General features: G+C 45.9%; 1 protein-coding gene across 4 annotated transcripts in view; it reads right to left on the bottom strand.

The window, feature by feature from the left end:
* Nucleotides 1-6,359: 6,359 nt before the first annotated feature.
* LOC142585927 (MFS-type transporter SLC18B1-like) overlaps nucleotides 6,360-26,087 on the bottom strand; it is a 96,610-nt gene continuing 76,882 nt past the window's right edge. For 2 of the 4 annotated variants that reach the window (XM_075697032.1, XM_075697031.1), the window contains 5 exons: nucleotides 17,349-17,437; nucleotides 15,752-15,847; nucleotides 9,939-10,016; nucleotides 9,759-9,852; nucleotides 6,364-6,801 (listed from right to left, as the gene is read on the bottom strand). In XM_075697032.1, the coding sequence (XP_075553147.1) occupies nucleotides 6,661-6,801; nucleotides 9,759-9,852; nucleotides 9,939-10,016; nucleotides 15,752-15,847; nucleotides 17,349-17,437 (498 nt within the window). In that variant the 3' untranslated portion in view covers nucleotides 6,364-6,660. Of the gene's footprint in view, nucleotides 6,802-9,758; nucleotides 9,853-9,938; nucleotides 10,017-15,751; nucleotides 15,848-17,348; nucleotides 17,438-26,087 lie in introns of all 4 variants that reach the window. The other 2 variants (XM_075697030.1, XR_012829151.1) reach the window with 2 other exon arrangements.

Consider the following 26,087-nt stretch of genomic DNA (forward strand, 5'->3'; position numbering starts at 1 on the left):
AAATGGACGTGAGATGTCTTCGAAGGGCCCACAACGTGATAGTTAAACGGCTTAAAAACAGCATGGTCAATCTCTGCAGCCTATAGCAACTTACCCACAGGCGGTGTCCGTTCGAGCGTGCGCCGTTTATAATTTATGTGCAGTATTACAGAGGCTAGCGCTCCATTCAGCAGTGTTAGATAAGAGTAGTTGGAAAACTATGTGGACTTGCCTCAGCAGCAACGTAGTTCCTGGCTGTCGCCCAAAAAGTGGCGGCGCTGCAATCTAGATGCGCTTTGTTCACGTGACTCGTTCTCCTAGTGTCGTCTGCTTTCACCAGTAATCGACTCGCGTTAACCGGCGCAGCCGCTTCGCAGCTTCAGGTCTCCGAATTTAATTAATTAATGCTTATTGCGAGAAGGAGCGTGCCTTTTCCGCGAACATCGTAACTGTCTCCTTCGAGGAGGGCGCAATTCGGCTATCCGGTGGCAGGAGGAGCTATGAGCACTGGGTGCGCGATTGGGGTGTTCTTGTAACGCAGTACTGACCGATCTCAGTGACACCTTGGTGCGGTATCTATGCATATGTGAAGAACGAATGACTGTCAATGCATCAACTCCAGAATTTCTTGCCAGCGCATTTGTGGCATACGAATAAATGAATGCATCGACAGCTACCATCTAGCACCTCTTGAAGACGTGCTCTTTCCTCAACCGGACCCGCGAAGATACCTGCATATAGTGGGTCTCTACCCCAAAAGACCTCCGGGGCTGCTATGCTGGACATTGCCAAGTTCCATCATGTGGACATTTTCATTCCATCAGCCCTGTGAGCCAATCAGAGCCGACTAGATGGAAAATTCGATAATATATGGCGGAATTTGAGTGTCCAGAATAGTACCTACAGATTACGATTCGTAGCTTCCTGGACAACACCACCGCGCCCTATGCTGACATATGTTGTCCAAACCGGCCTTGGATATGAACATTTATTAATTTACAGCGATGGACAAATTTCCAAGGAAAATAAGTCTTCTGGCGTTCGATACGAATGCGTGTGGACATTGCATAAGGCGGCAAGCGTTACACAGGACCGCAACCAGTTGTTTACGAATTTGATTTTTTTCTCTTCACCAACATAACAGTTTCGCCAATTGCAGTGTTGAAATGGGCCTAATTGCACACCGCCTTTTTTGTTTTGGTGTTCGCGTTCATTCTATAGTCGTCCAGCTCTGTTCGCGCAAACAAACCTTTTTTGAATGTCAAGGAACATAGAGTAGGCGAGGAAAACTCAGCAAGCATGAAAATTAACAGTAGATGACGTACAATCGTTATTGAAGGAAACGCGATAATTTCGGTGCTCACGTTCGACCTGCAATGTGATACAGCAGGAGCGAGAGAGAGAGGCAGAATTAAGTGGGATAAAATCACACCGGGATTCAGCTGTAAGGCTTGCTTTCCCTTAATGCTGACCAATGTACAACCACTGCGGCATCGTGGCACGGTGCACCTCGTCATGTTAGGCCTTCGCCCACAGAGAACCACGAGCAGCCGTTTTCTTGCAGTCGAATTGCCATTCGCCTTCGCTTGGTTTGCAGCAGAAAAGGGCCATTTGCCGGCGCGCGCAGCCGTGGCAACCGCGTGAAAGATACCACGCGGCGTGGTCACAAATTGATGCCAGCGACATCTTCGCGTGGGCAACAAGTTGCGGCCACCTCCCCGAAAGATTTTCCCAACTGACCACATCTATATATGTCAGAAGTATATTAAGTATATAGGCAGCAATATGGCGGTGGCACCATTCCTCTATGGGTGGCGCAGCATCCAAGCATGCAGCCACGGAGGAAGGAACTCTTCTTCTATAAATGTGGCTACAATGTACTGGAATATGGTGCTAGTATACCCACTAATGCAGCGCAATCTCCGTCCCTCCTCCTCAACCTCCCCTGGGATTGCGTTGGCAAGGATCGTTTGGTGTGCAGGATAGAGCACGCTATAGCTAAGGCCGACCTCTCTGTCTTTGTTCGAATAAACTCTCTCTCTCTCTTTATCTCGCTCACACTTAATTCACCGTACTTTCGTTTGCTGCGCACGAGAGTCGCCGAAGAGTACGCGCCTGCAAAAAAAAAAAAAAATGCGTGGCGAGAAATATTGCGGTCACATTACAGGCGGACGAAGTGGCTTGCCACACGCCATTCCGCCTGGCTAAAGAAACATTGCTACAAATCAATCGTGAGCGGGCAGAAAAGGAAAAATACTCAGACGAGCGATGGGCTAAAAAACGTCTTTTATTTTCTCTGATTTATTTTTTCGCCGCATCGCAGTTAGGCCGGGTCCGGCGGCGTCATCGGAATTATCTTCAAAATTCTGGGCTTCAGCCCCGACGTCCTCAGCTGCGTAGGCGAAGTAGAAAGTCGCCGAAAGGGCGCAGGGTCGCCTTCCGCTGTTGCGTGTTTTTCACGCCGCCGCTCAATCTATATGTTGACTGACAATGTGAGAAACATTACAGTTGCGAGTTTTTCGTTATGCAAAACTACATGCTATAGCGTGTAACGTATATATCTTCTATATTTGCTCCTGTTTTGCTTTTAATGTGCTAAACAATCGGTTCGGCAGATTTCTTTGTCTTAGTCATATTGGCACATAAGCATTTAAAAATTACTCTCAGGACCTGATGGAATTTCCTACCGAGCTCTGTGTCATCTGGCTGAGCGAGCGAGAGGTGCTCTTCTTGAGCTGTACAATGAATCTTGGAGAGATGGTGCGCTACCAACAAGCCGGAAGACAAGTCGCCTTGTTCCACTGCTGAAGCCTGGCAAGTCGCCGTTGGAAGTTCTTCACTGGATAGACTTGGGGAATGTCGACAAGTGCCATGTTACAACTGTACAGGGGGCTTTATCTAGGCTTTCTGCGATACAGCTTGCCAGCAATAACCAACACAGGAAAAACGAATCTAAGCACAATACAAAGTGTTCAGGCTCAAGCTCTCCGGATCTGTCTAGGCCTGCCTCGGAGTGCATCAACAGTGGCTAAGATAGCAATCGCTAGAGACCACCTTGTCAAGACTCACATTGACATTGAAGCGCTCAGGACCCATATAAGGCAATTAACCAGGACTCCTCGTCACAACTTAGCCTCTCTACCAGCGGACAGACCTCGCACATCTTTCCGCCAAACGATTACCGCACATGTTGAGTCACTGCCATCTTGTTTCACTCCGGCTGCGAGACCTTCGATTCCTCCATAGTGCCTCACTCAGCCAAAAATCAATCTCATAATGCCTGGCATCACGAAATAAGCTGATCTATCATCACCAGCCCTTAAACAGCTCACACTACTATATTTGTACGATAACTACCGTGACGCTGCGCATATCTACACTGATGGATCAGTCCTTCCAAACAGCTCCGCGGTGGCAATCGCCATACCAGCGACAGCCACAGCAATCAAATTTAAGACGACTCACACGACAACGTCGATGGCAGTAGAGCTCGCAGCACTCTTTACTGCCCTCCATTAGATTGGTAATGAACAGCCACACAAGTGGACGGTATTCTGCGATTCGAAGGCGTCATTGCAGTCTCTACTGTCATCTTTACGACGCGGACCGCACGAGCAGCTAATATTTCACATTACAGAGACGTTACACCATATAAGTGATGAAGGCCATGAAATAACCTTCCAATGGCTTCCAAGTCACTGCGGGATTATTGGCAATGAACGGGCCGATCAAGCTGCCCGCTCAGCCCATATTGAAGAGCACCACGTACCAATTCCACTTTCTAGAACTGACGCAGCACGGAAGCTCCGCCTGCTTGTTCGGCAGTGCAACACGTCGCAATGGAATGAGCCACATTTAAGAAATACTCAACTGTACTCCCTTGATTCGACATTAAGTCTCCGAGCGCCATCACAGCTTCGCCGTGGAGACGCCACGCTCTTGTATCGACTGTGGTTGGGCGTTGCCTTTACCAAAGCCTATGCAGCCCGCATAGGCATTACCGACACCGCAAACTGTGACCACTGCGGCCATGAAGAGTTTGGTAACAACTTTATTTATAGTCCTGCAGAGCTTTCTACGACGTCATGATTCTTCATTTGTCGCATCTTCGCGCTGGTAAAAGTTTACCACATTCACTCATGCGCTCTGTTAAAAGGTGCTGCATGCCTGCCTTCCCACAACGACGCTTTCTCCATGAAGAATCAATTGGACATATTTTGTGCGCTTGCCTGCATTACAGTCTACAGAGGGAATGCCTTCGCCACGAATTTGACCAATTGAACGACCAACCGCTATCGGAAAAAAGAACTCTACACCACCAACGGGACCTAAGGTCACAGAAGAAGGCCATGCAAGTGCTATTGCGCTTTCTGCGATCTACCGGCCTTCGCGAACGTCTTCAACTGGAACGACTTTTGTGTGTGTGTGTCTGCATGTGTGCGTGTTTTCTTTTGCGTTTTCCTCTCTGTCATCTTTCTAACCCCTATCTCCCATCCCCTGTGTAGGGTAGCAAACCGGAGACTGATATCTGATTAACCTCCCTGCTTTTCCTCTTCATCTCTCTCTCCAAAAATTACCCTCTGTGCATGGAAATATGTCATAACCTGTCGCAAACTACGTCATCAAAGGTTTAAAGAGGCCGTTCATAAACGAGTATATTTTGGTCTGTAATTATAGAGTTGACCTTGATCTCCACCTTTTTTGCACTAGCGCTACTCGGGATATTTTCAGTTTCTGTTAATAAATTTCCTATGGGTGGGCAGCGCAACCCGGACGAAGGACAAGAGGAAGTGCACAACACGAGCGCCATGTTGTGTACTTACTCTCCATGTCCGCCATCCATGTCCTTCGTCCGGGTTGCGCTGCCCACCCATAGGAACATGCTCAATCACCAACTCGCCCAGCTTGCCGTCTTAATAAATTTCGTCGGATAAATTATTTGCATAAGGTAGGACTTCATAAGATCGTGTACGAAGTCTATTTTTGCAGTAGGAAAAATTTCAACAACACCCGTCACGATGGTCTGCAAGATGGAGCAAGTGGGGGAAAAGAAAAACTTTTGGCAAAATGTAAACGGGCCCCTTCATCTTCATTATATATGTGTCTTTCGGCTGCGCGTTGCGGTTCCCGCGGCGCTCCTGACAATTCCGACCTCTGGATGATGAGCACGAAATTACTTTTCACTCCCTAGGGTGTTGGAGCATGCAACGTACCACAAGAACTTCCTTAAACAGCCTGTATAGTTAGCCTCACGGTTGCGTGCAACGTAGTCCGTATACTTTTGATAAAGACTGTGCAATTTGTGTTAGTTTTTCTATTAGTATTGCTACTTCGGTGTCAGAGTGGCATATTAGTGGCACATTAGTGGCACGCCATCGAAGAAGATGGTGTGCCACTAACCTCAGTTATAATTTGTGTATCGTTTCTGCTACATTCTATATGGCCCGACTGGTTATGCACATGCTTCTGCGAAATATATCTTCATATAGCGTCGGACTACAGCATATATTCTGTTATTGCTCCTTGTGCGGAATTGATTGTTTCGTTTTCTGCTTGCTACGTGGTTCACTGCCTCCCACTTTTTTTTTAAATTGCGCATTTGGGAAAGGACGTGCTCCTTGAGGTGGGCCTCTTTAAGACGTTTCAAGTCGATTTTTTAACTTATTCATGCATACTTTCTGCACTCTAAAATAAATTCACGATCAGAGCCGTAATAAAGTTTCGATAGATTGCTTTTTCATGCTCTATACGTGCGTACAGAGTTTTATCCGTCCATGGTTTCTGTGCCTTTCTATCCATCCATCCATGCCTTTCCATCAGGTTTTCTCGTTGCGATGGAAGTGAGGTACCACCATATTCATTTAGCAGGACTGAGGTGTGAGTTAGTTGGTTCATGATCTTGAAGCAAAGTTTTACCAGCGCGAAGAAAACGAGACGAAGGACGAAGAATACGAAGAGACACATACGAGCGCTGTCGTCGGCGAGCGCTCGTCTGTGTCTCTTCATGGTCCTCGTCCTTCGTCTCATCTTCGCGGTGGTAAAAGCTTACCACATTCACTCATGCGCTCTGTTGAAAGGTGCCGCATGCCTGCCTTCAAAACAATTTCTGCGGACAACGAACCGAGCCAAGGTGAATCGATCAGAATCCATTATTGGTTCACTTTTCATTCCAGGTTGACTTATTCATCCTTTCACTGAGTCGCCGTAGACAGCCCGTCCTTAGTTCCACAAATAATTTCCACCAGAAAAAAATTATTCCCGTCAGTTGGACAGTTCTCAACGGGAGCGCGGCCCTCATTTATAGCTACAAGCAAGTTGGTTGACAAGGCATTTGTTGCCTCCGTAAAACGGCCTCATTCATCAAGTTTGCCAAAAATGACTCACTTTGGACAACACTTCTTCCGAAGTTTTTACTCAGAATTGCTTGCGATACTTTCACGTTTCTCTTTGCATCAATTCTGTTGAGGAAAAGAAAAGGAACTCTTATCTAAGCGCGACCAGAATTATGCGCACGTACCTGACTTGTCCACGCCACTTCAGCACGTGCCACTCACAACCACACTAGATACCGCGTGAAATCACAGATAAGGTTTCATGTGTCCAGTTTTGCTTATTTACACTATTGGAGCACTATACAGCACTTCTAGACGAGGAGTACTCAACGAGAATGACCGATACTTTTCAGTAAGACCACGAAGAGTTGGGCGCCGTCTGCGCCTTGCCTTCATCCTCCAGAACGGGGTGTTTTTGGTAGCTCGGTCGTCGCTGCTTGCAGAAAAGTGAGTAATCTAGGTGCAACCACACAAAACCCGTCACGATGGTCTGCAAAATTGAGCAGGAGGAGGGGAAAAGAAAGAACAATAAGAAAGAAGGAAGTCAGCGACCGTAGGTCATTCGTTCACTCACCCCTTCAACGCTACCCAAAGCTGGAAGTTTTAACAGAGCACATCTCATAATCTCGTAAATAAGCGTGACTCGTACATGAGCCTTACACCTGTGTGTCGGCAACGATAGGTGCCATTACGGAGGGTTCAGGACTCTGCTTCAAGGGTGATTTTGGCCACCTCAGGTTTTGCTCAAAAAGTTCGCTTAAACCGTAGTGCACTGGCGTTTGGCATTCCGTCCGTATACAGAAACATGACCGCAACCCACCGGAAAGAGAAGTTGCGGCACTGCGTTCGACAGTGGAACGCCGGGTAAAGTGAAAACATATAGTACTGCAAATTAAATTTGCCGTGCGAGTCTCTCGCAGAAAACGATAGAAATCTGCTTCAAGACACAAACGTAACTACAATTGGGCATTTTTCTGAAGCGACAATGAAAAACAAGAAAGAAAGCAAGCAAGAAAAGAAAGAAGCACGACGTGCTCAATTTGCCAGAAAGTCAGAAATTATGCAACTTGTCTTCACGCTTAAGAAGGACATGATACTGTCCTCCAATTTGACTTTGCAGGTAATGTCGAATTCTTTTTTTTTCTTGCTGCATCATGCTAGTGCAGTGTGTGTGGGGGGGAGGGGGGGAGAGGGGGAGCGTATATTTCTTAAATTAGTCCCACGTCATCAAAGGAACACAACACAGTTAGGTGCCATTGCCGCATAAAGGTTGTGGCGCTAGCAGACCTGTTAGTGTTACTGGCGATGCTCGTCTTTCAATTACAAAGCTGTGCCAAATGACATGCTGTCGTAATTAAAAAAAGAATTACAAAGCATAATTTAGGGCGTCCAAAGTAGAAAACGACTAATTTATTTGTGAAGGAGAGCCTATAACAAGAGGAAGAGATAGAGAGGTTAGCCACTCTTTACATAATGGAGAAAGAGAAAGACAGCAAGAGAAGAACTAAAACGGAGAAATGTGCTCTCGCAAGAAGTGCGGGACAGCTGTCTCAACGTGTCGCACAATAAAAAAATGCCCAGAGAAGCTCAACGGCGCGTCATAAAGGCCCTTGCCCCTATGTGGTTATCGTAGATCACTATCCCAGAATCATTTGCTGCAACAGCGAGTCATCTCCATCTGCAGTGTTCAACAAGCGGTTTTTATTTGCGAGCTGAAACAAGAGCGTTCGCAAAGGAAATGCACGATGAGCTCCTAGCAAACGACAGATGTTTTCACGTCTTACAGCCTTAAAGCCAAAGAACCCGCAAACACGTTCATCAACTTTCTGCCCCACATTGTTGCGTAATGCGCGATTAACACGCAGCAGGCGGAAAGGGGAAAGCGACCAATTACCTGCTTAAAGGTCATCACCACGCAAAGAAAACGAGTCGCAGTCCGAACAGTATAGTTTGCTTGTTATTCAATATAAATTACAGCTATAATTAAGCGAATCTTTCATTTACCAGACAAAATAAACAAAACAGAAAAGAAAAACGAAATTCGCAGATGTATGTTAATCTGAGCAAGTGATACATCAAAAACGGCGAAGCTGTTAAGCGAGTTCTCGTACTCCTTGTCGGAAGTACTACCTGTTCAACAGACGTGATTCATCATCGACTACGCTTGCGTGTTCTCACCAGCGCCCTCTTCAAGCAAAGAAAAATTTACCATAAGGCTTCGAGGCTCGCAAGCAGACTGCGTTGCTGGCTACTCATTACCCTCGCAACCACACAAACTCCTAGCTCATCACGACGTCAGGAAAAGATGAAATAAATAAAAGAACACTAGAGATTATTAGGTTATTGGCAATAACAGCAACAAAGAACGTTATCTATTCCGGTGAAGTCTACGCAAGGTAACTTTGATTTTATAGTCATTGATAATTACGATTCCGAGCAAATATTGCTGTGGCGGTTTATCCGTAAAGACGACAGAAATGACGGTGGAATTTCATCGCATCTCTTTGAGGATCAGGATGCATTATTTAAGCCACGTTCGCCTCATTGCAAATTGCAAAGTATGGTTCAGGAGCTCACTCGACACATGTGCTGCCTCTTCGAGCCGAAGGGCACCTATATATATATGGGTAACCTTCGCACCTTCGGTCTGTGAGTAGTGGCGCTGGCTAACACTCCCAGGGTTCTACTAGGACACATAAATACCCAAGAAAGTGGATGGTGAAACGGCGCCGCGGTAGCTCAATTGGTAGAGCATCGCATGCGAAATGCGAAGGTTGTGGGTTCGGTTCCAACCTGCGGCAAGTTGTTTTTTCATCCACTTTAATTTCCATTAATTTATCGTTTCATTATTTCATTTATTAAGCGCAAGTAATTTCACCTATGTTGTCCTTGCTGTCAGTGTCTGTTGGCTTCTTATAATAAATTTATATTGGCTGCGTATTCCCATCTCATATATCTCACGCCCCTCCCTTGTGGACGCTGCTGAATGTACACGTGTTGGTATTCATGACACCGAAGTTTTTTTATATATATATATACGCTTCACCCTTGCAGTTAAAAATGTATAAATTGAGCTCTGGGTGCTTGCAGTCATTCTTAATGAAGGTCGGACCCTGGCCGATACGTCGAAATTAAATGCTTTGTTTTCTGTTCTATCTGCACACGCACTTGCTTGTTTCAATATATATATATATATATATATATATATATATATATATATATATATATATATATATATATATATATATATATATATATATATATATATATATGCGCTCTTCTAAGCTAGCCCTTCCCCTCTCTGCCGGTACCACGTGACCGCCTTCTAACACTTCCCCCCACACACTTTATTTCCATTTGACACTCCTAAGCTAACAGATTAGCACAAATGAGCGAATGCTCTTTTATTTAAATGTCCTTTGCCTTGCAATACATTATTGAACTTACCCAAAAAGCCAGAAAACCGGCGAAAATCATGGAAGAAAACGGAAAGCCCAGCCTCTGGGTCACAAAGCCCGCCAAGGGAGAAGTTACGACGGCGCTAGAGCAAAGGTGGCAAAAATAAGCGAGTCAGCGATCAATGGAGCGGCAGTATTGAATGTTAACGTTATGTGTCTTTTCGCTTACCCAAAGACCATGAACTGGTATGTGGCACTTGTGACTACTCCGTGGGTTTTCTCGTTGTCGGGGTAACCAGCGTTTTCACTGTCGAACAGAATGACCAGAATTAGATCACGGTTTTTAAGTCTCGAAAGCCACAATTTAACTACAAGAGACGCCGAGAATAGGAGGCAGTGGATATTCACAACTGGGGCTCTTAATTGTGTACCCAGTGCTTTGCACACGAGCGTTCTTGCATTCCACCTCCGTCGGAATCAAGCCGCTGCCGCCTGGCGTCGAACGCACGACCTCGTGCTCAGCAACAAGACGTGATAACTTACACTTGAAATAATAGAGGCAGACTTAATTCTGGGTGTGTGAGTAACCCATCTGTGCACCTTTGAGATAAAGAGTTAACCTTCCTAAGAAAGTGAATGGCGCATGTGTAATGACGATGAGCTTTTAGCATGAACGCGGGTCGCAGAAAGTAAACCTTTGTTGGTGCCAACGCTTGTCTGCTGTCTCACATATCTTCTGTGCAAGTTTTTCTGCGCTACAATTTGTCAATATGTTGAAACAACAAGCACAAACTGTCCCTATTCTGATAGCCACTAAGTCACCGCGGCTGGTCTTGAATTAATCTAATGCAGTGCAATCATTCAATGTTATAGCCGCGCATTCAATTTATTTATTTATTTTTCGATACTGCCAATCTCTTTCTGAGACAATAGGAGGTGGGCGCACAGATTGTACATGTAGGTATAATAATACATCAGCAACATACGGCAAAGCTCAAACAGGAATCCAATGCAGTGACACTCATCAAAGAGGTATAAGCGATAAAGATATCCACAATAAGTTTCCTGAATGATAATTAGGAATGAATTCCAAGCTGAAATTCTATGAACACACTTGTAACGCTTATAACTTATACACACTTATAATAGAACTAATATACAAAACACACATTTTTAACCTCAGATAACACAACGTAAACAGCAAAAGATAACAGAAATTATACATGAAGTGGAGTGGTACACAGGCAGATAAGAGCAAACCTGAAAACACTCGGTTGTGAGCACTCGGCCACTAATATGATTCAAATGATGGCGAAATGCCTCTAGGGCTAAGAGCGTTACGGCATTAACAGATGATTTTTCTATTTTTGAGGCAAAGTCCGATAATGAATTCGCATTAGTAACCGAGGGATCTAAACAACTCCATTCCCTGAGAGCAAGTGGAAAAATAGAGTGCTTGAACGTGTCATTGTGGTAAGAGTACTCTTTTAGTGAGTGTGAATGTTTGTGCCTAGTTACGCGAGGTGCTGATGGACGGATGTACAATGATGTATCAATTTTGTAGTAGTAGCTCAGAAAGAAATTTCAGGCTCGCTTGTTTAGCTCTAATTGCCAGTGTTTGGAGGCCAGAATTTGTCAACATATTTGTGGGGGAATCAGTGCGCTTATACACGATTTGTTGCAGATGAATCTTGCAGCCTTCCTTTGTACATTTGCCACTTTTTAATGTTTGTGACTGTACAAGAAAACCGTACTGTGTTAGCGTATTCTAACACCGGTCTAACATAGGTAGTATAGGCTAAAAGCTTGTTATATTCAGGGGCCAGCCGGAGGCATCTGCGAGATAAAAGAGATTGCACAGGGCAACTGAAGTAATATTGGGAATGTGCGCATCCTATTTGAGGTTTGAAGCAATCGTGGCACCCAAATATGTTTGTTCATTCACTTCTTGAAGCCTAGTGCCTTTAATGCTGTAATCATATTCGCTAGCTTCTTTATTTCGCGTTATCGTCATACATAGTGTTTCTTAGGGTTAATCGACATTTGCCAGTGTCGCACCAGTTCGAGAGATGGTTTAAGGAATCAGTTAGGGCAAGGTGAGCTCAATTACTGTTAATTTCTTTGTAAATAATGCAGTCGTCGGCGAAGAGCCTAATGTTGCAAGAGATATTGTCTGTGATATCATTAATGAAAATAAGAAATAACAAAAGCCCCAGAAGGGAGCCTTGCGGTACTCTGGAAGCGACAGTCAGGGTTCCTGATGGTACTTGCTCAAACAGGACATATTGGGGACGGTCAGTAAAAAAGTCTTCAATCCAACGTGTCAATAATCCATATCGGATGATATTTCGGAGCTTTGCAATTAATTTGCTGTGACATACGGAATGAAAGGCCTTAGAAAAGTCTAGTAGTATAATATCTGCTGGCGCGCAGTTGTTAATAGACAGAGATAAATCATGAACAACCTCTGTTAGTTGCGGTATCGTTGATAATTTGCTACGGAACCCGTGCTGGCTAGATGACAAAATGCCGCTCGTCTCCAAGAAAACGATTAAGTGTTTTAAGATTATATGTTCCGATATTTTGCACGACGTGCTGGTTAACGATAATGGTCGGAAGTTTGAAGCGTCATCGCTATTTCCTGCTTTGGGGATCGGTGTTATTTTAGCTTTCTTCCAGTCATCTGGGAATTTTGATACAGCAAGAGATTTGCGGAAAACCAAACCAAGGTATTTGCTGCACAATTCTGCATATCGTTTAAGAAAAGGATTGGAGACGTCACCTGGTTCTGAAGACTTTTTTGAGTCTAGTTCGAGCAAAGGGCTAAATATTCCTTCGTCATTTACATCTATTGGGTTGATTCCGGTAATATCGGGGAGTATAAGCTGCGGGATTTTTCCGTTATCTTTCGTGAAGACAAAGCGGAAAAAGTTGAGTATATTAGACTTCGCCCTTTTCTTTTCCAATGTTAGTTCAGGACTGCTTGTTTTCCTAGGGCGGAAATGCTTCTAGAACCTCTGCGGTTTACCAGTAATGAGAGATGGTAGCGTTACTTTGAAGTAATGTTCTTTTGCTTGCTTTGTTTTAGTATTGAAGCTTGAAATCGCTGTTTTTAGTTTTGATACATTCCCAATGCAGCACTTTTTCTTTACCGCTTTCCGTAGTCGTTTAACTTTCCGCTTTGCGTGTAGAATTTATCCTGTTATCCAGCGGTTATTTCTTTGGGGCAATGTAAGCCATGGTGGAATAAGGTTATTCATAAAGTAATAAACAATGTGATTGAATCGTATACCCAAGGCTCATTTACAGTTGTGGCAAGATCACAGCTCAATTCCATGAACTCGCCAAATTCATGAGCTAAATAAGCAAGCTGGCGTCATCTGCTTTACTGAAGTTCGGAACATGAGTTACTATTGATTGAAACTGTAAGCAGTGATCGAGTATTAACCGGTAGATGGACACTCTGTGGTTCGAAGTACGCTCAAAAATGCCAACTTGAGCGTTGTTAATGCTAAGGTGACTACTAATAAGTATTAGATCTAATATACTTGTGGCTGTTCCTTGAACACGCGTTGGGCATGGAACAACATGATGGAGGTTGAAATTTAACATTAAATCGAATAAAGCCTCTGAACCCTGAGAGGTTTTGTGCATGCTGCTACACTTAATATCAGCAATGTCAAACTCACCAATTAGTATGACTGCAGACCTACGGACATGTTGCTGAAGAAAATCGCGGGTAGAAACTATGGATTCGGGACCAGAGGATGGGCGACGACAAAAGCGACCCGCCCCTATGCTTGTACCATTTCAAGTTATTTTGCAGGAAACCGCTTCTGTGTCCGGGACGTGAGGCAGCAGTGTATATGAAATGGCACTTTGAAGTAACAATGCCACGCCTCCGCCACGATATGGTGTGCCTTTCCGGATGACAGCGTAGCTAGGAGCAGCGAATTCCTGATCGAGTACAGCTGGTGACAGACAGGTTTCCGGGAATGCCACAATGTCTGGTTCATAAAGTAGCAACAAGTCTTCAAGTAGCAGCACTTTATTCACTACACTTCTGGCATTCACGTTTAGTAATGTTATTTTTGTTCTTTGTGGTGCTCCGAGTGCTCGGAAGACTTGGTATTTCGTAGTTTTTTGGTTTGTTTAGTGGCACTCTTTCTTCTATCTCGTCATCCCAAACAAATGCGCAGTCATTTATAAACAGCTTAAGGAAAGCCAGCGCTACTTTTTTTCTGTTTCGTCTCGGTTTGGTCTCGCTTTGTCCCAAAGCTTCTTCCTGATTTCGTGAGTTTTGCGACAGAAATATTCACCGACAGCGTAATTGGTGTCCTTAAAATACTTGCCATTCCTTAATATTGCTTCCTTCTGTCGCGGATCTACAAGTTTGAAGATAACTGGTGTGGTTTTATTGGGAGAGGGCTTACCTAGCCGGTAGATGCTTTCAATCGCAGTCGATTGCAGCTAAGTTTATCTTGTATTACGTCCTTGTTTACTGCTTGTTCGAGGGCTTCACTTGTCTCAGTTTTTGTTTCCGGCAGTCCATAGACGATTAGGTTGGATCTTCTGCTCCTATTTTCGAGGTCGTCTATTCTCTTTTCTAATGTCTGTATTACCTAAGTCATAGTGTTAAGTTGCGTTTTGCAATGCCCCAGTTCTACTTCCAGCCCTGACAGAGCGTCAAGCCTGTTACGATACTTATTTGCAGCAAATTTGTCTCAGTCTTTCAATCTCCTTGGAAGTAGCCTTCAAAAGGTTTATTTTTGCTGGCACGATGCCAAACTTCTGGGACCTACGAAACGGGTGGGATGCTATCCTTTATACATGCACAGCACGCATGGCCCCTCCCTTTCATATATATATATATATATATATATATATATATATATATATATATATATATATATAGTCAGCTACTGGGATCGATACCCGGCACCTCCACCAAAATGTCACGGGTATAAGCTATTTACGCGATGTATTTACACGATGCGTATATATACAACAACACAGAACCCCGAGAGGCTGTTGCCACTTCGTCGCCTTTACCATCGACGACCTTGTCCTGTCTTCCACCGTAACAATATATATATATATATATATATATATATATATATATATATATATATATATATATATATATATATATATATATATATATATATATATATATATATATATTAAGCGAATACCATGTTCGACTTGTTCGACCAGCTTCGTTTCTGCATCTATCGCTAATAGCATTCCTAACAGTACTCTTGGTAATAACGTCGCCTTTCTCATCGTCATTTCTAATTTGTTCAATGATGATCGTTCACATGACGATGAATCGGTGTCACCACCTGAGGAAAGACTTGCGGATCTTTTAAAACATGTACATAAAGGCTAACTGCTGCGACATTCTACTATATCGTACAGGACGAACTAGTTGGAAAAAAGTATTGTGTACTCTAGTAAATCTAGTTATTTGCCTAGAAAATTAGATAATAGCACATCAAGCTGACATCATTACATTACTAAATGTGCAGCCTTTCTTATTGTTTTAATGTCGCCAAGTCATCCTGCCACCGGGATGTGAAGCTTAAAATAAAAACTAATAAAGCGAATTACAGTCATACCTCTACCTAACTAAAATGGACATGAGGAATTGTCGGATGTAATAAAGTGAAAATGTAATGCTTTCTGATGATGCTATCAGTGCGTAACAAATACTTGCTTTTAATGATTATCGGATATAACGAAGGTATTGGTCTGTCGAATCCGATTTCCTTGTAAGGAGGTTCGACTGTAGTGTGTTTCCTTAGGAACAGAACCTCGCTCTAATTTAACATGTGGCTAAATCAAGCACATCAACAGTACTAAAGACGGGCAATCCAGATTGTAATACGGGGCCACTCTTATAGTTTGTAAAATTTGCGAACTGTGTGCGTAAAGTAATCACGAACTTACTGTCGCAACCTAGCCCTAAATAGGCTTTTCTATTTCGCTTCGTTAGGGCCAAAAAATAAAATAAAATTAATATGATAACTGGCTGCTTACATGACATGTCTGAGGGCATGCATGTAGGGGCTGACGTATGTGACTGCCATGCCGATGCCGATGAACACCTGGGAGATGTATACGAAGAAAACGTTCCTGAAACGCGCAGAAGAGCACATGGCACAGCTGCTCAGCAAATCATGTGAAACAGTCATTCGCGCGACCGATACTTTAGGAAGAAATACAGCAGGTCCAGAAGACAGGAGCCGCACATAAAATAATAACATACCAACTCTTTTGGGTTTTTTTCTGAGACGCGCTCAGGACCTAAATAAAGTTCATTGCCTGCCTACCTGTCTGCCTGCCTTACAGTTTCCACATCGTATCTGGGTATCAGGAACCAATGAGCGAGAATCGTGAACAACATTAAAACCGCATTGTCAGTCGCAAGAGAGACAATTTCCATCTAAACAGGCGGCTACGCAATGTATGGTTTTGTTTGCTCTGAGAACCAGAAGTACTGCAGTGTACCGCATATACCGCAAGTTGTGAAGCGCGTGGCGGGCTTCAAATTATTTAGTGAGAGGCTCACACACTGCATGCACGTTGCTAACAGCTGTGTCACATGGTCACCTTCATGTAGCCGCTCCTGTCGATAGCCTTCATTATTTCCAGAATTCACCGAACGCGGAGAGTCGCATCCCTTCTGAGTGGGAAAGGTGAAATAATTAGCGATGTTTCTGTATTCTGACACCAGGCGTTTGTGACGTCACTGCTCCCTCCCAGTAACGGGATTGTACCAGAAATTATCTCCCTGCAAATTTAAGCGATTAAAGCAAGACATACTTAGTATTGTTATAGGTTGTTTTGATGTTCGCTATGTTACTATAGCACATTGTTTGAATCTCTGAAGTTAAAATTTTTATGTTCCCTGTCATAAATAGAGCCATGGAGTCTTGCCTGGAAACAATATGACGGGGGGTGGTACAGAAAGACAATGTGGTCGGCTCGTGTTGCTTCACACCAACTTCGCCTCATCGCATGGCGGAGCCGCTACAGGCTGTCCGTTGCAGCGTTTCTTGTATTGTTCTTTCATGAATGTTTTTTCTTTGTAGTAAATAAATGTTGTGTTGTATAATTGGGAGGTTATTATTTTCGGCACTCTAGTGTGACCAAAATGCGGAAGAAAATGCTTGCTTCCGCCTGTTTATCGTCTTCCAGCCTTTCGGTCGAGGTGAAATGCTGCTCCACAGACTTGACAGACTGTCAACGGTATGACTTTTCGTGAATCGCATGTAACACAGGGGTCACTTGACAGTTTTTAGCTTGACAGGCTCTGAGTTCAAAGGCTTCCGACATGCCCGTGTGATACAGCTGGAAAGTGCTGCTTTAAAAGTTGTTCAGTCTGCGCTATCTCAGTAGAACGCAAAGATTGTCTTAAAGGAGATTTTGTCATCTCGCTGCTCGAACAACATGTTGCTGTTCGCAGGCAGCTTTCAAGAAAAAAATTATGCGAGTTCTGAGCCTGTAAGGGCTACTAACGTTTTATGTAGCCTGACGAACTGGCTTAGTCGCAAGCGCCTTTTATATGCATGAGATGTACGTATATAGGTTTATACGCATGAGATGAAGAAAGTGCAAAGGTACATTTGCTTACGGGGGAATTGGTATGATCGGGATTGGGCCGAGTATGATGTACGCTATCGTGGACAGCAACATCCCGAAAAAGTTCATGAATGGTTCCATCTGTGAAGGGAAAAGAACAAGAAACAAGAAATCTCGCAATGTTCTTTTCTTTTATTTATTTCAGATACTATCAATCCTAGTGGGATTCTCACAGGTTGGGCATATATTATATACTCAAAAATATCAATAAAAACAGGTTTAAATAATTTCAAAAATGATATTTGCAATCGACACGAAGCAGACAGACACATATGGCAGGAAATAAAACATGAATGATACAGTGCATTTGGCAAAAAGGGGTGAAATTTCATAGACAAATACAAGGCTTGTACAGATTTTATCCTATACAACGACGTGAGTGGCGTGTTATTTCCGGCTAGCATAATCTAATTATTGCGCAACTGTTCTTCTATAAGGGTTACAAATTTCGGCAACGATGTGTTAATCGTTATGCAGGGGTCGAGGCTGTTCCATTCTCTTATTGCAAGAGGAAAGAACGAATAGCTAAACCCCTCAGTGCGAAATGCATATTCTTTAAGTGTTAGTGAATGCTTATGGCGGGTAGGTCTGGTGTCAGCTAGGGATATATACAACGTAGTATTTATTCGTAATTGGAACAATAATTTTAGGAAACCAAATTGTGTTACCATATTCGAGCACGTGTGAAATGAAAAACACCACCTGAAGTAATCAAAGTAAAAAAAAAAAAAGAGACGCTGACTACCAAGGGTGTGCTCCTCAAGTTTTTTTTTTTTCTCCCTAATCGGGAGACACACAGGTTCGTCTGTGCACGTGTGTGCGTGCGCGTGTGTTCCGTGGCCATGGGTTATGCGCATGCGTGCGAGTTCTGTGCATGCCTCTGTTTAGACTGCAATATTAACACATGAGTAATTAAGAACATGCTTGTCACAGTGTCAACATATTTATCGTGACGTGAATGCATATTGTCGACCTTCGTGAGGCCTTTGGTTTTAAAAGCAGCGATTGGGGCAGGGTGGGGGATGTGGGCATTGCTTTGGTGGGTGTTTATAAAAGCTTTGGATAATGTCGAAATATGAAGCAGGTATTCAGATCATGCAAGCGTGTAATCCATTGCTGCAGCGAGAGAGGTAACACGCAATGCAACTGGAATAGGCAGGCTAGAGTGCAGGAGTAAAATTTTGAACAGTTAGCTACAGTGTTGTTCCCGATGGAAAGCGAATATCACGCATGCACGCACGTACTCACGCAACACACATACACGAACGCGCGCGTGCGCCCTAGTGAGACCTCGGAGAATCACAACCTAAGTTCTATCAAAGCAGAGTTCGATAAAAAAGAAAAAAAAAGAACCACAATGTTTCATTTTGACATGCCCGACAGTATTGAAACAACGAACGGTTGAATACTCCATAGAATTTTTGGAAAACCCAAAGAGCTCAACTACCCCACGAACTTCTACTTTGCCAACACATCAACTGTGAAATGGCCGTCATCTTCAAATTTTTGTTGCGCGGGCTCCAATGAGTCTCTCAATCAATTGCGTCGACATTCGGAGGGGGCATTACCGAGCGAACATTCTCCTTCACACGTAATCGCAGCAACGACGTCGCTGTGAAGTGATCTTGGCTATGCCGTCTTTTATTGGTTGGCGTTCGAAGACTGTATGCTCAGGCCTCAGAAAGTAGTTTAATTTCGCCTCTTCTTTTAACTGTCTCTCCTGACCAACCACTTCTAATCTTTGATAGCGACTCCCTTAATTTTTTTCTTTAATGGGAAGCATTTCTCTGCCTAGTCGGAGCCAAGGTCAAACGCCAGCCCGTCCAAGGTCACCAAGTTTGTTGCCGATGCGCACGCACCCTTGTGCGCCCGCTCGCCGGCATCAACTGGCACTGCCCCTCCTTCCTCCATGCACATGCGCGCTCTCCCACGTGTCCGTCGCTAACTGGTTTGGCGCCTCTTTTCCTCGCTCCAGTCGCCGGCGCGGGCGTGCGCGCTACATGCAGACGCGGTTCAGTTGCGTTAGCTGCGCTATCTTGCGCTTAGACCTCTACTTAGAGGTACAACAATGGACCCTCGAAGGTATGAAGTGCAAGAGGAGCGGAAGAGTGCAAAGGCTCTGCAGAGACTACAGAGGCATGCTGCGCTTACTGAAGCGACGAGGGAAGAGGCGAAGCGACGGGCCGACGCGATACGCGTGGCCGAAGAGCAGCGGTACGCCGAGCGAACGGACGGTCAACAAACAGGCCGCCGAGACTGAGCAGTGGCGCCGATTGGAGAACGGCTACTTGCGAGGCTGACGCGTACTTTCAAAAACACTTTCTCGAAGACGAATTTGGTGTGTGTGTTTGGTGTGCAGTGTCTGCGACCGCCTCGGGTTCCCATCGTACGTCGTCAGGGTGTTGTGGCTCGGCACATGACGGTCCTCGAGTGAGCGTATCCCTGTGAAGTACGTGAGCTCGTTCGGGCTTTGCGTGACGTGCAGGGGAAAAATACTCCACATTTACTTAGATAATCATCGAGGATGGTTTCGGAAGTAACTCGAGAAGCAGTTGGCAAAGAACGAACGCTTTATTAAAGGTTAGTGTAGCTTTTATAGCCTTTACCTTGTGACGTCACCGCAGCCACTGCCGATTCACAAGAGGCGTGGCCGGTGAATCTAACAAAACAAACACGTGTCAGCGGCGCATGCTGATTCACAACAATTCTTCCCCCTTAAAGGCCGATCCACACGACGGACCAAGTCCGCGGGCCGCTCGGTCACATGATGCGACGTCACGGCCCGGCGCGGTCCGGTCCGGCGCAGAGCACATCTACACGGCGGACCGCCATAGCAGACGGCAGAGCAGACCAACCAGCTACACTCTCGGCCAGAGTGTTATCATTGTTATCATTGTTATCATTCCGGCTCGAGTCCCACAAAGCCGGGAACTGCTCAACGAGGTATACAATATGAAAAAATAAATCTCCTCGTCACTCCAAGAGGACACGGTGTTTAAAAACATATCTGCTGCACGCACGTGTAGGCCATGAAACGACTGGCTTGACTGGCTTTTGCTGAGCGGAAAACTAGATTGGATTTGGCTAAAGACACTCTGTTGCCGGACAACATTCGTTGGCTAAGCCAAAATCGCTGCGGTTTGCATGCGGTCCGCCGCCAAAACTGAAGCCGGAAAAGCCTCGGCGATTTGTTGGACCGCGAGGGCCGCGGTCTTGCGCGGGCCAACGGCGGTACGCACGAACTGGTGACGTCCTATCACGTGATGCGCGGACCGCGGTCCAAAAGAGCGATTTGGTCCGTCGTGTGGATCGGCCTTAAGGAGTGAAGCGGTCCGGGGGCCGGGCTTCCGTTTCGACCTACGCAGTGCCACTTCAGCGCGGTCAGTCACTTGCGTCTCGCTGGTAGCACCCTCGGCTTCGGCCCGCCCGTCTGACGGCCTTCGAATGTCGGTGCCTACTTGAGCCTGACTGTGACTGCTATCGTGTCCTTGAGACTGCTGCTGCGTTCTGGCTGCCTTTAGCCGTTGGTACTTGCATGGGGGCTTCGGGTTCCACCGCTTCTCCTCCCACGCTGGTTCTTCTGGTCTTTAGCTGGTCGAGGTGGCGGCGATGTTGATCCCCATCTGCAGTCTTTACCGCTGCCATTCGCGAGCCTTCGGTGGACTCTACCGAGTCTGGTTCCCATATGTCACCCACTCCGTAGTTCTTTAAACCACACGCCTGTGCATAGCGGGTGGCCACTGTTGCACGCACCTGCAGAAGGGAATGGTCGTGACACGACGTTGTGCAATAAAGAACGTGGCTGATATCCGAAAAGCATAGAAGCTGGGGTTTGCCTATTTGGCAAGGGAGTGCGCCGATAATGCGAGAGAATGTGGTCCAACCGAGCTTGCAAACTGCCGCGTGTGTTTTTGTTTAACCCTTGATTGACAGTCCGTGCTGTTCTTTCCGCCAGGACATTAGACTGCGGTTTGTAGGGAGCTGTCCGTAAATGAGCGATGCCGTTGCGCTTCATAAATGCCTTGAACTCTTCGCTAGTAAACTGCGGCCCGTTGTCCGTCACAAGGATCCTCGGCAAACCGAATCGGCTGAACATAGTCTGCAATGATTCAATTGTCTTTGCCGAACTGGCGGTCTTCATGGCGGTAACCTCGATCCATTTCGTATGGGAATCAACCACGATTAACAGCATGTTACCTTCCACAGGACCCGCAAAATCGACATGGACCCTAGACCATGTCTCCTCTGTGTCAGGCCAAGGCACTGGTTTTCGGGCAGGAGGCATGCTGCCCCATTCTATGCATGTTGGACACGCGTTGACCAGCTCCTCAATGTCCCGATCGAGCCCTGGGTACCAGAAAACAGAACGTACCAGGTTCTTCATAGCCGTTATTCCTTGATGTGCATCATGCAGCATACGCAGCATTGACTGCCGCGCACTTGTTGGAATAGCCGCTCGATGACCCCAGTACACAATTCCATGGCTGTACGTCAGTTCGTCTTTCCTGTGCATGTACGCGCGTAACGGCTCCTGAACAGGTTGCAAGTACCGCGGTCAGCCGTTCTGAATGTACTCGCGGACTTGCGCGAGGTCGCTGTCGTCAACAGTCATCTTAGCCAAGTCACTCGCCGAGAGAGGACCGGTATTGAGGTGATCGTTCAGAAGAACATACTCACGAGCGTCATCTTCTGCAGTCTTAATGTTGTTATGCTCCTGCCGCACCGGTAAACGGCTGAGGGTGTCTGCAAGAATCAATGTCTTTCCTGGCTTGAACTGAAGTTTGTAGTTGTAGGCGCTTAGCAAGAGGAACCAACGCTGAATCCGGGCAGCGGCCATGGCAGGAACGGGCTTGTCGGGGCTGAAAAGGCTCAGAAGAGGTTTGTGATCTGTAACAAGCGTGAAATGATTCCCGAGCAGATATTCCCGGAACATTGTAACACCGAAGACAACAGCCAATGCCTCTCTTTCAATTTGCGCGTAATTACGCTCAGCAGCTGAAAGCGTTCGCGACCGGAACCCAATTGGTCGATCTTGCCTATTTACTCCGATATAGCACTGCGCCGACGCCACATGACGACGCATTGGTTTCCAAGGTAAGCGGCTTACTTGGATCGTAGTGCCCTAAAAACTTAGCTTCCTCTAGCAGCCGCTTTGTTGCTCGGAACACGTTATCTTGTATCGCTCCTCACCGCCAGCGTGTATTCTTTCTTAGCAGCTCATGAAGGGGCTCTAGAACAGTAGCCAAATTTCTCAGAAATGAGTGGTAGGTTACAAAGCCCAAAAACGCCCGTAGTTTCGTAACACCGGTTGGCTTCGGCATTTTCATTATTGCAACAATTGTCCGTCTTGGGTAACAATCCGTTCGTATTTATACGATGTCCCAGAAATTCGACTTCTGCTTGCCGGAACTTGCATTTCTGCGGATTCAGCTTGACACCGTGCTGCCAGAAACATCTGAAAACTACACGCAGCGTCTCACAGTTGCCGCATGTCTCCGCGACTACCACATCGTCCAAATATACTTGAATGCTCGGAATGCCTTGCAGGATGCCGTCAATACGTCTCTGAAAAATCGCAGGAGCAGAGGCTACACCTAAAGGAAGCCTATTAAAGCAAGACAGGCCTTTCGGAGTGTTTACGACCAAAATCTTCTTCGTTTCCTCGTCAAGCGGCAACTGACTGTAAGCATCCTTCAAGTCGATGGTGCTGAATGCTTCACCATTTAGGTTTGCAACGATACCCCTTATTTTTGGCAATGGGTACTGCTCCGCAACACATGCAGCATTTGCGGTCACCTTAAAAGCGCCACACAACCGAATGGAACCATTCTTTTTGATAACGGGAACCAGAGGCGTGGCCCACTCTGCACTGTCGACAGGATGCCACACTTAACAAGTCTGTCTATTTCATTTGACACTTGCTCCCGCATTGCATATGGCACAGAACGTGCTTTGCAGAACCGCGGCATCGCAGTTTCCCGCAACCGTAAATGTACTGCGGGGCCATCAATTAGTCCTAGACCTGGCGTAAACAAATTGCCGAACACCTCTAAGAGTACCCAAAGAATACCCTCTGACAGTACCCAAAGTACTGTCAGGGACATTTTGCTCACCGGAGGCTTCCTCGCCGAGAATGCCGAGGACGGGCCTTCCGCTACGCTCAAATGCGCTGATGACATCGCGCCCGCACAAGTTCGGGCCATCGCATTGCAGTACGGTTAGAGTTGCATTAGAGTTAGAGTTACGAGACCGGAAGCTTCAGTTGACCCCTCACGGCAAACTTGCCAAGAAAGCAGGACAACTGCAAGGACGTCTCGCGGAGCGCAGGCCAGGCGTGCCGATGCTTGCAGTATGTTTTCCACGTAATGATGGAGACAGGCGATCTGGTGTCCACTTGCATTGTCAGCGGAATTCCGCTCCAGCAGAGGGTGCGAACCACGGGCTTGACCCAGTTTACCGACGTAGTGTACAAACTCAGTAGACAAAGTTCGTTGCCGTCGCTCTCTGAAGAATGCTCCTCACAAAGGGCCACCCCTTGTTTCCATACACACATTTTAGCTAGGTGCCCCTTTACGTCGGCAGCGAAAACACTCCGTCCAGCGAAACTTGCACTTTGCTGCCTGGTGCTTCGTGCTACCACAGCACGGGCAAACGACGTCTTCGCTTGGTCGAGAAGTGCTCAGATGAGTCTTGTGGTAATACGGCTGACCTTGGACCTTGCTCCTCACGGCATAGACGTCGCCATAATCCTGTGACCTCTCCATGTGGTCAACGTTGAGAGCTGCCATCTCGGCTGCTAACGCTATATCTTCGGCTTCTTTCAGCGTCAGCGAAGGTCTTGCCAAAAGCTTCCGAAGAACGCCGGCCTCACGTAGACCACAAACAAGTCTGTCTCGCAGCATCCTGTCCCGTGCCTCGCCAAAGTTGCAACGGCAGGCCTTCTTCCGAATTTCCACAATGAAGTCCTTTGTTGCCTCGTCGGGAAGCTGGCATCTGGTGAAGAACTTGTAGGACTCCGCTATTTCGTTGCTCTGTGGGGCAAAGTGTTCTGCCAGCCGTTCAAGCAGCTTCTCGTAGGTGAGGTCTTGAATCTTCGCCGGTGCACACCGCACTGTTATTATGCCGATTGCTGCCGTGCTTAAGGCTGCCGTTAGCAGGGCTCGTCATTTCTTCAAGTCGACGATTTCGTAAGCTTCAAAGTAGGACTGCAGACGCACCTGCAGGCGTCGCAAGTGTCTTCCGTTTCGTCGAAACCTGGTGGTCCGGCGTGGGCCGCTATGGAGCAGACACGTCCCGGTGGTGGGCAGCCTCGTCGCCACTGAAGTAACTCGAGAAGCAGTTGGCAAAGAATGAACGTTTTATTAAAGGTTAGTGTAGCTTTTATAGCCTTTATCTTGTGACGTCACCGCAGCCACTGCCGATTAACAAGAGGCGCGCAGCCGGTGAATCTAACAAAACAAACACGTGTCAGCGGCGCATGCTGATTCACAACAGTTTCTGCCGTATTGTTTTATTGCGACAGCAATTATATGGCATTTCCGCCGTCGCCGCAGCCGTGATGTTTCGTATAGAGTCCAAGTGCGATAACATCGTTATGTACGAGTGAAAATGTGTGAGGGCGAGCCGACGATGGCAGTTCAATCTCGCCCGCGCAAGGGTGGGAAGCGGGGTGGAAGCGCGCAGTCTTCCATCGCGCACAAGGCACTGGGTAGTGGAGCGTTCTACTCTTGCAGTGGCTGCGTGTGGCATGACGACGCGCGCCCTATATTGAAAGCGATCTGTGATGGCGAGTGCTGATAGCTTCCTGTGCGCTGTGTTCTCGCCGCTTAGTTTGCGTTGAAGCGAGAGGCAGCACGAAGGTGTGCTGCACGCAATGAATCGTTTATGCGAGTAGAAAGTGAGTGATAGGGTTGAACCATCGCAGGAAAAATAGAACAAAACGACGGTACTTCGGCAGTATCTCCGCAGTTCTTGAACTTTGTTGCAACTTTATCTGCAATATCATTCCATGGTAAACACTCTTCGGATATCATTCCTAAACATTTACAGTGATTTGCTGTTTCTTTAGTAATTCAAGCAATTCTGAAGGCAATGTTTATTTATTTATTGTACTCGCAAGGTTTACTCATTACAGAGGGGAGGGGCAACACAAAATAAGCGTACAAATCAAGAAGGTATACACTACGCACAATGTACAAAAGCACAAAGTTATAAAGCAATCCATGCTATAGCAATACAAAATCACCAAGCAGTCAAGCACTGTCGTATATATTAAATAAAACCGATTTGAGAATCGATGACTCTGGGATGGAAATGAGTGACTGTGGGAGGTTATTCCATGCTATGGGAGTTTTCGTGTAGAAAGCACGTGAGTACATTACCGTATTTTAGCGAGGAGCATCAACCTTTTATCTTTATACCTTTCAACCTTTATACCATGGTGGTGGGCGAATGAAATGCTGATAATTAATTATGAGAGTAAATTTTGTGGAAAAGACTGATACGAGCTATAACGATGACTAGAAGGTAGGGGAAGATCAATATCTCATTTTAATGGTGTAATACTTGCAGTGCGGTAATAATTCGATCCCATAAAACGGACGGCACGGCTATTTTGTACTTCCTCAAGTTAATTTGTTAGTGCTAGTTCGCCATAGTACCCCATTGTCGATGCATATTCTACTTGCGCCCGTATATAAGTGATATAAGTGATACGAGAATAAACCTGTTC

This window comes from Dermacentor variabilis, chromosome 6, assembly GCF_050947875.1.
Source record: "Dermacentor variabilis isolate Ectoservices chromosome 6, ASM5094787v1, whole genome shotgun sequence".
Taxonomy (NCBI): Eukaryota; Metazoa; Arthropoda; class Arachnida; order Ixodida; family Ixodidae; genus Dermacentor; species Dermacentor variabilis.